This window comes from Electrophorus electricus, chromosome 14 (assembly GCF_013358815.1).
Source record: "Electrophorus electricus isolate fEleEle1 chromosome 14, fEleEle1.pri, whole genome shotgun sequence".
In the NCBI taxonomy this organism is placed as follows: domain Eukaryota; kingdom Metazoa; phylum Chordata; class Actinopteri; order Gymnotiformes; family Gymnotidae; genus Electrophorus; species Electrophorus electricus.
In genome coordinates this window covers 18,569,568-18,586,370 of record NC_049548.1, presented here as the reverse complement: position 1 = coordinate 18,586,370, position 16,803 = coordinate 18,569,568, and the positions used below count along the sequence as shown (strand labels likewise).

General features: G+C 43.1%; 1 protein-coding gene across 3 annotated transcripts; it reads left to right on the top strand.

Annotated features, from left to right (window-relative positions):
* Window positions 1-2,239: 2,239 nt before the first annotated feature.
* LOC113576867 (DDB1- and CUL4-associated factor 7-like) lies at window positions 2,240-6,727 on the top strand. 3 transcript variants are annotated; one of them, XM_027009207.2, is made up of 8 exons: window positions 2,240-2,346; window positions 2,741-2,901; window positions 3,095-3,253; window positions 3,361-3,472; window positions 3,866-3,984; window positions 4,275-4,484; window positions 4,675-4,792; window positions 4,953-6,727. In XM_027009207.2, exons 2-8 carry the CDS (start codon window positions 2,767-2,769, stop codon window positions 5,123-5,125), a joined length of 1,026 nt encoding a protein of 341 aa, XP_026865008.1. In that variant the 5' UTR covers window positions 2,240-2,346; window positions 2,741-2,766; the 3' UTR covers window positions 5,126-6,727. The 3 variants fall into 3 exon arrangements, with proteins under 3 accessions (XP_026865008.1, XP_035389327.1, XP_035389326.1); XM_035533434.1 differs by having other exon boundaries at window positions 2,243-2,346; window positions 2,746-2,901; XM_035533433.1 differs by having other exon boundaries at window positions 2,243-2,346; window positions 2,673-2,901.
* The last annotated feature ends 10,076 nt before the right edge of the window (window positions 6,728-16,803 follow it).

Below are 16,803 nucleotides of genomic sequence, written 5' to 3'. Positions count from 1 at the left end.
TCTGATGGCTAGCACTGGCTGTGTGCAGGCGTCAGACGGAGCTGCAGACCTGTCGTGCAGATGTGTGAGAGAAGCGTACTTGCTGTAGGAGACAGACACTCTGAAGATGCTTCAGCAGATATTTGTGTTTGCTGCAGTCAGTATGGTGCAGTGTGTAGCACGACACCAAGTCTGGTGTGTTTTATTTTTTTTTATTCATCACTACTGAGTCTGTATAAGTTTTTTTTGTTTGTTTGTTTGTTTGTTTGTTTTTTTCCGAATCTTTGAAACATAGTTAGTATGCAGAGGGGATATTTTGTAATATTGGAGTATTTAAACAAAACAAAACTATACTAGAACACAGGCACAAAGCAGACTTGGCACTAAAACACTGGGAAGTATTAACTTCAGATGTGATTTCCCCCTGCTGTGGGCTTGGCGATCAGATGTCCCATGTCGTGGGCGTGTCTTTCTTCCACTCCTCCCTTCAGATCCTGCCTTTCCAGCCTGACCTCTTTGTCAGTCGTGCACATGGACAAGGACGACCCCACATCAAACACGGCTGCATGCTCAATGATCTGACCATGGGAATGCCATCTCATTTCCATGTACGGATTGCAGTGACCCCTGGGCGAGAAACAGTGACGGCATTGTTCCAAATTATGACATATGACTCCTGTTAAAATGGCCGCTCTCTTCGTCCTCTGGTTAGTGTGTCAGCCCTCGTCTTTTCACGTGATTCACAAATTCTATTGCGCTTTTGTTTGCTTGTTTATACCTTTTTGTATAAATAGGGGTGAGATTAAGGACACCAGATAATTCTTTGGGGTGAGGTGGGATTTTTTTTTTTTTTGGCGGGGGGGTGGTTAGGGGGGGGTTGTTGAATATTCATTTATTTAAATGAATGTGTTGTTATCACACTGACTCAAGCTGCAGATGATTAAGGTGAAGAACTGACTGGTATTCATGAACTGAGTCACTGGAAAAAGCCAGTGGAACTCTGTTGCATGTTAAGTGCAACTGACATTAGATAAAAACAATGACTGGTTTGTGTCCCACAGTAAGGGGTTGGGATCAGGCAGGGGTGGTTGTTGAATTTCTGCCTGCTCTTTATGTATAGCCATCAGTGCTAAACATGTTCTTTTGGTTTAAACTTGTGACAAATTCACAAAAGTTAGCAGTAATCTCAAGATGTCATGTTTACACTCACCCATCTTGAATGTAGAGCATGATATTCAAATTATATTTTGTCTCTCTACTTGGACAATCTTGAACATTCTTGCTCATAAATGCAAGATAATATGCTTTTCCCCACATATTATCTTGGTGCAGTGATAGTTAGAAGCTGATGTAGATAATCTAAAATCCAGGTTCATCATCCTGAAGAGTCAAGAAGCATATGTTGTAGTGTTATGTGGTGTTAATGCTATACAGTGTCTGGGCTTTGTTCTATGGCCCATTTACAGTGGCATAAGATGACATGGTGAAACTGTAGAATTAATAATAGACCATGAGGTGAATTGATTACCACTGTAGAGGAACTAAAGACAAAGCACACTGAAGGAGTTGTAAAACTGATTTCTCATAGTCATAATTTTAAGAAGTACCTGTATCTTTTTTTTTCTTTTTTTTTTTTAATTTCAAGGGGCTTTTTTATTTGTACATTAATTTAGGGCTCCTTGAGTAATCTTAGTGTGAGGTGATGTAGGTTCCTTCTGCTGGGAGGTGATAAATTCTTGTGGTTCAAAAAGAAAGCCACTGTGTTTTGTACCCCTCTGCCTTAAATCTTCAGTCAGAACAGTTTGTAACAACTGGAGGTTAAAATGTTTTTAGAATGGTCTCCAGTATGTAAAAATTTGTAAACAATGTTTGTAATAGGCCTTGTCTAATTTTGTAAACAATATTTGTAACTGGCTAGGTGTGTCTTAAAGTAATACATGGTACGTATTCATTATGTGGTATGTTGTGTTATTTTCTAGTCATTAAAAAAACGATTTTAGAAGTAAAATGTTACGTTTCCAGTGCATTAAAAAAAATTGCCAGTTATGTATGAATAACGAACAAACTTGTAATAACCGGGTATATATTTCAGTCAATCTCATTTATTTCTGGTTTCTATTTTTAGAGAACATTTGAATGACATTTTTATACTTGTCATGAGTAGTGTCCAGTTCATAATCTTGAATACAATGGTGCTAAAATGGGTCATCTTGTTATAACTAGAATGTCTTTGGTTTACGCAATTGTCGAAAACACTTGTCGACTGTCGTGATAGTACACATTTGGCGGCCATTGGATTTACCTTCCGGGGAAACATCGATGCAGCTTCGAGTTCTGAAAAAAGGAAAGCAGTTATTTAAATTCAAGGTAAGCAACAATAGTCTGAGTTATTACTGTATGTTCTTTTAATAATTCATGATAAAGTCATTAGGTAGTCAGCCAGCCACGAAGAGAACACCAAACTGTTTAACTAGCAGCTGGCAAGCTAGCTAGCGTAGCAGTTGTGTTTTTATTTTGCCCGAATAACCAGTGTACCTTAATCTGGGTTAATGGTCTTGTAATTTCATGCTGTGTTTAGATTTTGGATGCAACAAATAGCGATAGTTTTTTAGTTAACGCGTTAACATATCGTTAAGTGTATGTCCAAATAACATTCACCTAACGCTAATGTTTATCCTGGTTTTGTCCTTTAGATTGCTACTTAGCTATCGCTGGTGGGGGTTTTTTGCAGTTCAGTTTACTGTTTGCAATTTATTTCTAGTTTAGCTGAGCTTCAGACATTAAATAATGTCCCACGGCAAGCGAAAAGAAATCTACAAATACGAGGCGCCATGGACGGTATATGCGATGAACTGGAGTGTCCGACCTGATAAGCGCTTTCGGTTGGCGCTTGGAAGTTTTGTGGAGGAATACAACAATAAGGTAAACCTGTTTTAAAACAGATTGAGATGTTCTTAACCGACTCAGTCTACTTGGTGTGTAAGTCATTTGAGGTACGAGTATGGTATGGTATGCTATGCTATGCGGTATCATGGGTTATTGTGCGTTTTAGTAGATTATTAATAATAATAATAATTCTCGTTCTTTTAATAATTCTCATCCCTCACTTGAACAGGTGCAGATGGTGGGTCTGGAAGAGGAAAGCTCTGAGTTTGTGTGTAGGAATACCTTTGACCACCCATACCCCACAACCAAGATCATGTGGATCCCAGACACTAAAGGAGTTTACCCTGACCTCTTGGCCACCAGTGGCGATTACCTGCGCATCTGGAGGGTACGAGGGCCAGACAGGGATGAAAACATGCTGATTGTTTGCACGATGTTATGTGTGGAGTTTTTCTTGTTTTGTTTGTTTTGCTACTTGCTCCGTTTCTGAACCAGGTGGGCGATACAGACACCAGACTGGAGTGCCTGCTGAACAACAACAAAAACTCAGACTTTTGTGCCCCACTCACATCCTTTGACTGGAATGAGGTCGACCCCAACCTGTTGGGTCAGAGAACGCGCCTTCTCATGTCCACCCTGAAGGGCAGGCATACAGCGCCATTCAAAAGTTTGGATACACCTGACTGAATTTGTGTTTGTATAGTCTTAAAGGCATTTGAACTAATGGCTTCTGCTTAAATTAGTTTTAAAACAAATATAGATAGTGGAGTATGGCTTGTCTAAAGAATAAAAAATCAGTTTAACACAGCATAATCATATATGTGTTGTTTTGTTTTATATGAGGTAGAATGTAGTAAAGAGGAACACAGTAGGTAAGTCCAAACTTTTGACTGGCAGCTCAGCTTTTGATGGGTGTTCACAATTTAAGATTGATGCGGTGTCCAACCCTCCCATTATAAAACATCACTCTTTACAGCCTGATTGTGTCCTGGATCTGTAGGTACCTCAAGCATCGACACCACCTGCACCATCTGGGGTCTGGAGACAGGACAGGTCCTGGGTAGAGTCAACCTAGTGTCAGGCCATGTCAAAACTCAGCTTATTGCTCACGATAAAGAGGCAAGCCATTCACAAAAAATGATGTAAATGGTCAAATATTAACCCAAAAGCATAATGCCTAACAGTGATCTTTGACCGTGTTTACACTTTTTTTTTTTCTTGTATCTGGACTGAATCCGAATGAGATTTTATCCAAATGCATTTACACTGCGCAGACAAATGCATCTCAGTCCACATGAAACAACCCAAATATAAATGGCACCTCTTTGCTGGTGTTCGTTAACACGGTTAATAAAAAGTAGAAAGCCATCGGTTTTGTTGCGTGTAATGTTGGGCTTTGGCCATTGCAGGTATATGACATCGCATTCAGCCGTGCGGGGGGTGGCCGGGACATGTTTGCGTCTGTCGGAGCAGACGGTTCAGTGCGCATGTTCGACCTCCGTCACCTGGAACACAGCACCATCATCTATGAGGACCCCCAGCATCTCCCACTGCTCCGTCTCTGTTGGAACAAACAGGACCCCAACTACCTCGCCACCATGGCCATGGACGGCATGGAGGTGTGGGAGAGCCGCGCACGCACACACAAACACTGACACGCATACACACACATGCACACACAAACACACACATACTCGCCTAGACCCACCCAAACACGCATACACACACTTTAAGGTAAAGGTTTACTTTACCTTATATAGTGGTAACCTTTTTTGTTTTGAATGTTCTTTCATTCACTCTTTCTCCCAGGTGGTGATCCTAGATGTGCGTGTGCCATGCACTCCAGTGGCTCGGCTGAGTAATCACCGTGCATGTGTGAATGGAATTGCATGGGCTCCACACTCTTCCTGCCACATATGCACAGCAGGTGACTAATGTGTACACACACACACACAGCAGGTGTCTGGGACGCACATGCATCATAAGCATTTAAAGTAAATTAATTTTTATTCCTCTGTGGATACTGATATACATTTTAAATGAACCCGTTTATATCTCGCCATGATGGGTGTCCCTCTGTCCGTTAGCGGATGACCACCAGGCACTGATCTGGGACATCCAGCAGATGCCTCGGGCCATTGAGGACCCCATCCTGGCCTACACGGCTGAGGGCGAGATCAACAACGTGCAGTGGGCCTCCACTCAGCCTGATTGGATTTCCATCTGCTACAACAACTGCCTGGAGATTCTGCGGGTGTGATAGCGGGGCCCATTGGAACCGGGCCGGGCCCGGGAAGTCTCACGGCAGCCGTTTGTACTTACTCCAACGCCACCTCCTTCCTCTGTCGTGTCCCAGCTGGGTGCTGGTGGTTCTCACCTCCCCGTCTCCGCACCGTGTTAAAGGCTGTAAGCTGTGGAGAGCTACACCCAGGTGCAGGCTGTACCCAGACAAACGCACCATCCTGTACGACAGCACAGCTGGTGGACTCTTATCTCCAACGCTCTCTTTTTTTGTATTTATTTTTATTACGTTTTACTTGAAGTAAACATGCTTATGGTTGTACTGTTTTATCTCAGAGATAACTGCCTACTTCGTGTATATGAACCACATGGAATGGGCTTAACTATTGATAAATGTAGGTTGATTCTCTTTAGACGAGCACTTGATTTGTGTTTCCATCTTCTGTCTCTGGCCATGTAAATAGTCAAATCCACAAAATTGTATACTGTTTGTAATGAAAGGCAGCTGCCGTGTAATCCTCCTGTAGTGCTTATATTGCAGTGAAAGTTGCACACTCGGGAGTGCTGACTTTCCTTGTATTCCTCCAGGTTCCTCGCACTAAACGCTGAGGGCCAGCCTGGTTTTACTCAGAGCCAAGTCTAAGCAAAGGACCAGGTTTAAAGACATTTACTGCACTTTCCAAATAGGGTGCAACCCCCAGCCTTCATATCAGAGCCCAGCTGAAGTTCGTCTCAGCTCCTGCTTCACCGTACTCCTGCACTCTTGGTTTAAATGTGACATACAGGCAGAGGGGGGTCTGGAGTTAAAGCAGGTTAAAGCATGCAGTTACAGACCAAGCTCTTTGGCATGTTGAACTATATTCTGTATGGCTTATATTCTGTATGGTTTATTGCTCTTTTCTTATTTGATGTATAGTTTTTGTGTGTGATGGTGTTATATTACCTTTATAGCTGAGCTGTAGATACAGGTTTCTCGTTACTATGTAAAAGGGCCGCAGGCACAAGCTCGACCCTTCCATGTTTCAGACACTGTTCTCTGATGAACATGCTTGCAAAGTGCCTGTGCTTACAAAAGTTACATTTCAGTAGATTACAGCCACACTAAAGCACTTCCATTTCCACACACTTCACACATCAAATTCATTGCTGTTTTTCCCTAACTAATCCATACATGTTTTTTAGGTGATTCTTGTATGCAATGTTCATTACCAGAGATAGCCATGACTTCTCTGCCCTATAAGAAGTGGTACATGTTGTGCTGGTCGGATTTGGTTTAGCAGAGATCTAAATAGTCCTACTGTTCTGTAATGCTGTTTTCATTATTCAAACACAGGTAACATACTTGATGTGATTTGTGAGTTTTATGATGTCATGTTTTTTCCCATCAATTTCATATCTTAACTAAAATAAGTACAGAAGATGAGCAGTGTTCACACACTTTCACTCTAGGAATACAGTATTTTAAAACTCATTGTAGTTGCTATGGCTTCCATCCATAATATTACAGTAAATGTTTTGCTATTTTAAGTCCGCTATCATTTGGTACTTTTTGTAAATTTGTTCATTTAAAAATTTATTTATTTCCCTGGACCTGCAAATACATCAGGATACTGAAGGTAGAGCATGTGTTCCATGTTTCTTTTGTGTTTCTATATCAGAGTGTTGGTTGGCTGATTTCCCATAACAACAGAAAAGGGAGGGTCTCTCTTGTCCTCTCCTCCAACGAGGATGTGATCATTGAGCAGTGTTTGTGGGAAGCCCCACCCACAATGGGGATGTCAAGGCATTAACGATTATACATGGTGTTACACAATGCAAATTTTTGTCACTACCCCTAAAATGTAGCTTAAGGTGGGGTGGCAGTCTGTTTTATACAACTGATTCAGGGCTGATTGTTTATAGACTACAAAATGCATGGCATTTTTTAAAATTTTTATCATAATATGGCACTAAAAGGGTTAATAATATGTCTATTATTTGTCACTCATTGCAATTCAGTATTTCTAGCAAATAAATATTTAGTGCAAGCTGTGCTTGACTGTGCTATGACTGTATAGTCTGCTTGATGCCAATGGAAGCTTTACTGTAGGTTCATGCTAGCAGGCAACGAGTCGCTGTTTTTGCCCCAAGTTTGTCTCTTTTCTCTCGAGCTTTAGGTTACTGGTGGTGTCGTGTGGGCGTTTACAATTCAGCTTTCAAAAAGCAGATATAATGACTATAATATCTACTATATGTTTCACTGTTTTGTTTTTGCTTTTACATGTATTTACTGAAGACGTACCACAAAGGCTCTTTAGTTGTCTCTTTTTGTCTTTACATGTTGAAGTTTATGGAGCCAGGGGTACCTGTTTTGTCTTGGACTGGGGTGCAGTCAAAGTTAATTGTCCTGACAGTATGGACTTTGTTCAATGAGACTTTGGGCTTGACAGGATGTAGGAGAACCTATAGAACTCTGGTAAATGAGGTTCCATGGTACCCTGATGTGTGAAGTCAGTTATGTTCCATGACATGAATCTTGTGTTTTTCCATGGTTGTTAGTTGATGCATAAGATTGGGTCAGACATGTTTGTGGATTTCTGCCCATCCTGAGGAGGCATTCAAGTTGCCTGGCCATGAGAGGAAATGGCAGAGATATATCACAGTCATCACAACAAGGGTCACATCCTGCTTGGTCTCTAAGGCAACACCCCTCAAGCCGTCTTTCAGTGCCAGCCTTGCCTGAATGCTGCTGAGCAGGGGGTCCGGGGCCTTTGGCATGATCTTTGAATATGGCTGCGCTTCACTCTGCAAAGCTAAAAGGATCAAAGTCAAGATAAACAAATGAATGACGAGCTGTAGAGTCCCACAGGATCTCACAGCACATACATATCTGATGGCATCATGCATTTCAAATCGTGCATAGTGCATTTAAAAATGAAGATTACATGGAAGAAGTTACATAGAAAGGCTGAAGCCTCTTACCTGTATCGTGGTGGTTTTGTTCTTCGGCTAGAGGTGAGGAATCAGGAAAGCAGTTTGAAGCAGTGCTGCTTCACCGGACCCATGTAGGAGGGGCAGGTCTGTGGAGTGGTTGCCAGGTGATACTGAACTGTATACAGCGGGCTCTGGGGTAATCTGCCTATGGAGGATCTGAAGGATCATGTTGATATCTGCAGTTATCGTCATCTCCAGCCTAAGAGATAAAAAGCAATAAGAGTCCAGTGGGAAATGCCTTAAGCCAACCTCGTCTTCATTATTGGTCTCCAACCAGACCTTTACATGACACTTTTATCCAAAGTGACTTACAATTATGAGTGAGCACAACATGAGGGTTAAGGGTCTTGCTCAGGGGCCCAGCAGTGGCAACTTGGCAGTGGTGGGGCTTGAACCAGCACCCTTCCAATTACAAGTCAACTAGAGTTTATTAATCCAGTCCTTGAGGAATCCCCAACCAGGTATTTTAAAGGTTTTTATTCTGTTCCAGCTCCCTGGGCTAGATTGAGAACCTCTGTGCTAAAGGAATTAGGCTCTCTGGCTTTGCTGATTGTGTGTAATAGGGAATCAATGGATTCGTCTGATGAGTCACCTGGAAACTGTTTAGTTAGTCCTTCAGCCAGCTCAGCATAGACTACCAGGTTTACTAAAGTACAGGGACCAAACCACAAAAATAGTCGCTGTTCAATTACTTATGGACTGCACTTTCGTATTATTTTTACCTGCTCAGCTGGCACTATAGTAACTCCAGTATGCAAGCTGACTGGCATGGTTTCTGCAAACACTGTGGGCAGTGCAAAGGACCAGCGATCTAGTACAGTCTAGGTCAATAGGATCCTACAGCAAGAGCTCATTGATGATTTGGAAAATAATTGAGGAACATGGACAGGAGGTTTTGGCAAGGGGGGTAATCCAGGGACAAGCTTGATTGTTGACATCTGTGTCCACTAATGCTTTTTAAACGCTTAAGCCTCCATTAAGTCCATGAACTGCCACTATTATTTCCTACATCTAGTCCTAGATTTCTCATGCACTGCTTGGTTTAGTGTTTTACTTATTGTAAGGGTTTGGAAAGCTCACATGAACTGTAGGCCTACCCGGGTGTCCTCTGCTAAGATCCACGCTCATCCTGGAAGTACTGTTTGGTGGTATGAGCTGTACAACACATGGGGGAGTCCTGGGGGTGTTCTTTGAGAGTGTAGATTTGGCTGTGGGTGACCACTGGTTTGTTAAGATCCTCAGTTGACTGAGATATGGGGAATCCACAGCTGCACAGGTCTATCCAGTGGGCATGAGGACCACATGGGTAGAAACCCAGACCTGTACCCAGCTGATCTGTACAGGAGTCATCCTGATCCATCCCATTTTATTCCCTCATACACAAACAAGTATGGATGTCTTAGTTCCTGGCTGCATCTGATGGCAAGGATACTTAACTGTGAATCCTTTTTTATCATGAAGCTTTACTGTCATCATGTGACTCATTGTCTGCTCACTTGGCCTGTTGCGTCTGTCCAGCAAGTTTCTGCAGTGTCTGAGCTGACTGGCATGGTAACCACAGTCAGAGTCTGCATTGTGCATTATGTGGAGAACCGGATCTACCTGATTGCACTGGAGGTGTTTGTATTTGAATGAAGATAAGAATGTAGATAGGGTAGTATGTGGCACCTTTCAGAATGCTCATATCTTGTGTCTCAAGCATGTAGCATTTGAGTGTGGGTGTGATTTCTTACCTGAGGTTGAAGGTGATCTCTAGGTTCCTCCAGGTTTCAGTGAAAGCAGGGTACATGTCTAGCACCCACAAGAGGTTGTGAAGGTCACAGTAAGTGAGTGTCCTCACATCACCATTGCAGTGTTGCATAGAGGTTTATGGGCTCACCAAAAATTTAGTTTTTCTCTGCATAGAAAGCATGTAGGATTTACGACTTGCATCAGACTGACAAGTCTGTGTTATTACTGGTCAAGAACTGGAACCTTTGGCCTTATCAACAGGTTGATACAGTGTACCCCAGTTACATATACTGATTAACAACAGCATAATCAATTATTTCAAGCTTTATCCTGCAGGTTCCAGCCTATTATAATGTTAAATAGCCCTTGTGGTGTCTGTTGTCAGCCAGAGGAGGATGGGCCCCCTCTTTGAGTCTTGGTTCCTCTCAAGGTTTCTTCCTAATGCTCTAGGGAGTTTTCACCCTTGGCTTGTTCACTGGGGGCTTGGACTCGGATATTTGTAAAGCTGCTTTGCTTCACTGTCCTTTTAAACAGCCATTTCAAATTCAGCTCAAGGTTCCATACCCTTGTTCCCTCTTTTACCATTTTTGCATTTTAACTGAACAATGATAGTGAACAAAGATCAACCATCGAGTGCCAATGATGTTGTGCTCACCCAATAAGACAACTTGTAGGTATACCTGGATGGAGCAACAGGAGATGAAGCACAGGGTAGTGAGCATGTTGCCGTGATACCAGAGGGTGTCGCCCGGTGGGGGGTTGAAGGTTCTGAAGTGCATGGTGAGTGCTCTCAGGCAGGCTTTGCTGACCCGATGGAAGGCCTTGCAATATTGAAACAGGTTGCGGTTTCAATGCAGACTGTTATGAGCCTGCAGGTACTCAGAAAAACATTACCTGCAATATGTTGTTTTCACAGCTGTTGACAGTCAGCAGGTCACCAGAAATACATCTTGACTGCTATGTATGAAATCAGTTATTTTACTGCCTCAAGATCATCTCTGTATCTATCTAGCAATACATATCACAGGATCCATTTCCTTTACAGTCCTCTGACGTAGCACTTATGTTGCTATCAATCAGGTTTGTCATTTATGTGTATTTGTGTGTTCGTCCTTTACTGCATTCATATTGATTATGTTAGTGTAGAACCAGGCATGTTGGAAATACTCCTCCAACTGCTTCAAGCCTGTGGTTATCTGGTGGAAGGTGCTGTAACGTGAAGCAGCTGTGTGTAGTAGTAGTAGTAGTAGTGGTGGTGTAGTGCATGATTCCGGAATAAAATTGCAGTACAATTGTGGAGACATGCCCAAATATGCTGGCATATATAAGGGCTGGAAGAACAGGGATTTAGTTTCACACATGCCACCATATGACCGAACAGGATATAGCTTCACACATGCCCCCATATGACCAACAGGGGTATAGAATAACACATGCCCCCATATGACCAACAGGGATATAGAATAACACATGCCCCCATATGACCAACAGGGATATAGAATAACACATGCCCCCATATGACCAACAGGGATATAGAATAACACATGCCCCCGTATGACCACCGGGGACAGAGCATCACATATGCATTACAATGACCTCTAAAAATGAATCATTTCAAGTTTCAGCTGCTATTGGTCCTTCAAATTAAGATTGCAATATTATCCTATACTGTTTGAAATTTACAAAATGCTGAGGAAGAGAATATTAAGAAAGCTGATGTTTGGAAAGAATATTAGCATACCAGATATAAGGATGGTTGAAAGGTGTGCGGCTATGGGCTGGTAGCTGGATGCTATGTGTTGCAATTGGAGAGAAGGAGTTGGAAGTATGAGGAATGACTTACAGCCAATGAGCATGATACAGATGGAAAACAGCTTCTAGGAGTTAGTACTGGGTGAGACGTTCAGAAAGCCCACACTGGTTAGGCTACTGAAGGTGAAGTAAAGTGCTGTAATGTATCGTTGCATCATTGCAATGCCTCCCCAGTTGCTCAGCCAGGTTGTCCAACCAGTCTGTTTTCATGTAGGGCCTTGGCACGTGGCCGATTGCATACCAGATACAGTTTACGAACAGCACAAACGTGCACACGAGCAAGAAGAGGACCATAATCGGAGTACCTATCTAACTTCTTGGCCAGACAGACCAACCACCGGGCAGTCTTGAGAAGACCAGTCAGAGTGGTTGGTGTCTGAATTTAGAATGACAATAAGTATTATTACACTGTGTTCATAATTATTAGGCATGAGAGCATTTTCAAAGTCCAAGCTGTATAAACCTGAATGCTTATTTGATTTAAGCATATCAGGCGATGTGTATTTGTGTAATGAGGGTTAGGTTTAGGGTTAGGGTTAGTTAGTTACTTATTGAGGGAGGTTTGTGGCCTAAGGAGATCAACTCCCTTTATCAAGATGTGTAATTATTAGGCAGCTTCTTTTCCTCAGGAAAAATGGGCCAAAAAAAAGAGATTTAACTAACTCTGAAAAGTCAAAAATTGTAAAAAGTCTTTCAGAGGGATGCAGCACTCTTAAAATTGCTAAGATATTGGGGCGTGATCACAGAACCATCAACCATTTTGTTGCAAATAGTTAACAGGGTCATAAGAAATGTGTTCAGAAAAAAGACACAAATTAACTGCCAAAGATTCAGGAAGAATCAAACATGAAGCGACCGGGAACTCATTATCCTCCAGTGCTGTCATAGTGCAGACCTGCAACCTTCCTGGAGTGCCCAGAAGTACAAGATGTTCAAAGACATGGCCAAGGTGAGGAAGGCTGAAACCTGACCACCACTGAACAAGACACATGATGTGAAACATAAAGACTGGGCCAAGAAATATCTGAAGACAGATTTTTCAAAGGTTTTATGGACTGATGAAATGATATTGACTCTCTCTCTCTCACAAGAGTGACAGATGCCAGCAAGGTGGAGTACTGCTATGGGCTGGTATTATTAAAAATGAGCTAGTCGGACCTTTTCAGGTTGAAGATGGACTCAAAATCAACTCCCAAACCTACTGCCAGTTTTTAGAACACACTTTCTTCAAGCAGTGGTACAGTGGTGCATCTTTCAAGAAGACCATGATTTCTATGAAGGACAATGCTCCATCACATGCATAGTCCACTGTGTGGCTAGCCAGTAAAGGCCTTAAAGATGAAAGAATGACATAGCCCCTTCCTCACCTGAACTAAACTCTATTGAGAACTTGTGAGCCCTTCTTAAACGGGAGATTTACACTGAAGGAAAACAGTACAGCTGTGAACAGTGTCTGGTAGGCTGTGGTTGCTGCTGCACAAAAAGTTAATTGTCAACAGATTAAGAAACTGACAGACTCCATGAATGGAAGGCTTATGACTCTTATTGAAAAGAAGGGTGGCTATATTGGTCACTGATTTTTTTTTCTTGAAATGTCAGAAATGTACATTTTGAGTTGTTTGTTTACTATTCTCACTTTAACAGATGAAAATAACAAGTGAGATGGGAAAATTTCAGTTTTTCCCTTAGTTGCATAATAATTCTTCACACATAGATATTCTCCTAAGAAAGCCAAAACTTCACTTTTACTTTCTTAAATATTCAGGTTTTAGGTTTATTAACATTTTGGATTGACCAAGAGCAAGGTAGCTGTTTGATAATAAAATGACTCCCCCAAACTACAACTTGCCTAATAATTGTGCACACAGTGTAGAAAGGAAGAAGTGTTTACTAGAGTTTGATTATAATTCCTTTTTTTGTCTATAGATTATGTTTTGCCATCTATCTTGGTAGATGTACATTATCTTCTGCTATAGATTTTGTAGGTCCCAGTTAGATATGTGAAGGTGTATCCTACACTGATAACAGTACCTTGCTACTGTTCAGATGCTTTCACATTGCTTTCACCCAGACTTGAAGACAAGCAGGTCAAAAGGAGCTGCGGCCACAGTGTCCATGAGGAACCAGCCTTTGCACCGCAATGTGCCTTGGGTGCGTCGCCAACTCGTTGTTGCGGTTGACACACATTGTGCAGAAGTTGATCGCAATGTCCTCCACGAACAACATGTCCATGATAACGTTGGCCGCAATGAGCGGGCTGCTCATCTTTCAGCCTGTTCAGGAGGACCATGGCAGAGTATTGGGTGAAGACGTCAGTGCGAAGCACCAGTAATGGGCTGATCCAGTCCCGCACCACCTTAAACACACCTTGATGCAGAATGGTCTGCTTAGAGCTTGTTCTCAGGAAGCACTTTGGCACCTAGAGACATCACCTGTGGTAAGAGAGATGGATAACCAGATTGAGGATATTAGAATATCTTAAACAAACATGTTAATATAGCTAGCACTAAATAGAAGCTTCTACCCGCATGATATCATTTCCATAATGCTGCTAACTCTTTGCTATTTGGCAACTGGGTTTCCTTCATGGATATCAATCAGTTAGCTTTTTTTTTTTTTTGGCAAAACTGCTTCATTAATATGTATCAGCGTACATATTAGTACATAGAGCCCACATTTGCGCTTTGGAAGCACAAACCTAGGAAGGATGATTTAACGTGTTTTCTGACTCTAGTAGTGTCAGTGTGAGAAGTGAGTGAATCTTAAGTCTGAACACTTGTGCATATCTCAGAAATTTGGGAATTATTTGATGCTCATGGATGGTAGGCATGGTTGGTGTTGTGATTTGATGAAGGAACATGCTTTTCTATGGCACAACAAACCACACCTCCATGGAGACCTTCCAAACAGTTTACCCCAAGGGTAATTAAATTATTGTTGAGTATTACTAAAAGGTTAAGCAATCTGTCTAGTATTCATTAACTAATCATATTAAGGCTTGACTTAGTAATCATTAGATAACCATAATAATGATAAATAATTTAGAATTTTAAGCAAAATGTATTACACAGAATATTTCTTATTATATGATTTATGAGTACTATTTATTAAAGAACTTTATTGTAATATTATGGCAATAGGCTATTTAAATACAATGTGATATAAACACAAAATGGAGCCAACTGTAATATGGCTCAGACCCAGGTCAGCTAAGTGATGACACCAACAGCCTACTGGGTGAGCTACCACGCTTTAATGATGGTGGGCCTGTGTGCAAAACAGTTAGACCTAAGAACAGGTAAAACAAGAGGAAAAAAAAAAAAAGGTGGGAAGTTGAACCCCAGCTGCTTTGCTGCGAGGCAAGCAAACTCCTGCTAGACTACAGCAGCCATCAAATCAACCTTCGCGTATATCGCATTTCAAAGAAATGGAGGATGACAAAATGAAAGGAAAAACTAAACCACCATGCTGAGCATGGAAAAAGGGAGAACAAAGGATGCCACGGGAAGAATGGCAGCCTCGATGCAGTGAGGAAAACCAAACTAAAACTTCCCAAACAAAACCAGAAAACAGGAAGGAACTTTAATGGCTAAGGGGAGCCTTGGGAGCGAGACAGACTTGAGAGGGAAAACTGGAGAAGGGAGGGGACATATAAAAACACAGATGTAGTTTTGCAGAGCAGAAGAGAGGTGTAGCACAAGGGCACACAGATCTCAATACCCAAAGTTACCGGCTAGGAGCTTGGCAAAGTCCCATCACTGAGTGACTGGGTCAGTGGGCTTATATAGATCTAGCCCAGCTGTTGGACATCAAGCTTGATTAGTAGTGTGCCTGACTCGAGGCCTCCCTCTGGTGGCTGGAGGGGGCCTTGGCCTGGTGCCAACCCTTACAACCCCCCCCCCCCCCTCCCCCCCAGAAGGGGTGGCTCCAAGGTCAGCCACACGATCCTGCCGAAAAGCCCGAATGAGTTCACGGTCCAGGATGTGACGGAAGGGGACCCAGGACCACTCCTCAGGCCGGTATCCCTGCCAGTCCACCTAATACTGGACTCCATCACAAACCTGCAGGACATCCAAGAGATGCTTGACTGTGTACGCTGGTGCACCATCCACCATGCGCAGACCCGGCCGGTCAGAGAGGCCCACCCGACACAATACAGGCTTAAGGTGAGACAGGTGGAAAGTGGGGTGGACCCGCAATGATGGGGGAATAACAAACAGGGTTTATGCAGCAAAGGACTTTGAATGGCTGGATGTACTGAGGAGCGAGTTTGCGAGGATAACCACACAAAGCCAAACCCGCTGTCCAGGCCGATAAGTCAGCGTTGGTCGCTGTCTCTTGTTGGCATAATGCTTTTGAGCAGCGGCAGCAGACAAAATAGCCCTGCATGCCTTTTGCCAGGCTAAGCGGCAGAGCCTGACTGTCTGCTTAGAAGACCGAACATCCACATCGGCCACTCGGTTGGGAAACATGGGCGGAGCATACCCAAATTGGCACTCGAATGGTGACATGCCTAAGGAGGAGTGCCACAGGGTGTTGTGGGCAAACTCTGCCCATAATAGGTGCTCAGACCAAGAGGATGGACAGGAAGAGGCCAGACAGTGGAGGGTGTGCTCCAAGTCCTGGTTAACCCTCTTGGTCTGGCCATTGCAGTTTTGGCAGTGCAAAGAAGCGGCTGGCCTTGGAGAACCTGTCCACGACCACCAAAATCACCATGTTGTCCCTTGATGGGGGCAGCCCTGTGATAAAATCGAGCGAGAGGTGAGACCAAGGGACAGCGAAGGGATAGCCAATGGGTGCAACAGAACAGCAGGCCTTGTCCTGGGGTCCTTGAACTGAGCACAGGTGTGACAGGAGTTCACAAATGCTCAGACGTCGGGTTCTATGCGGGGCCACCAAAACTGCCGACGGAAAAACTTGAGCGTCCGGGTGACTCCTGGGTGCACTGAAAAGGGAGATGCATGTACATACAACTGCCCCGGACGGCCTCCACCCGGGTCTGGTTCAGCAAGGAGGGCCTGACATACTGCCTTCTCAACTCCCCACTGGATTGGTGCTATGACGCGGGCCCTGGGTATAACGGTCGAGGGTGGAGCAGAAGGTAGCAAGGATTCCCACAGGCAGGAGAGGGCATCTGGTTTAGCGTTCTTAGTGCCCAGCCGGTATGAGAAAGTGAAGTCA

Bases quoted from the DNA above. Each gene is read 5' to 3' on its own strand.
- LOC113576867 (XM_027009207.2), top strand. From the start codon at position 2,767: ATGTCCCACGGCAAGCGAAAAGAAATCTACAAATACGAGGCGCCATGG. The intron at 3,254-3,360 runs GTACGAGGGCCA...TTTCTGAACCAG, and splicing joins ATTACCTGCGCATCTGGAGG to GTGGGCGATACAGACACCAG. The intron at 3,985-4,274 runs GCAAGCCATTCA...TGGCCATTGCAG, and splicing joins TTATTGCTCACGATAAAGAG to GTATATGACATCGCATTCAG.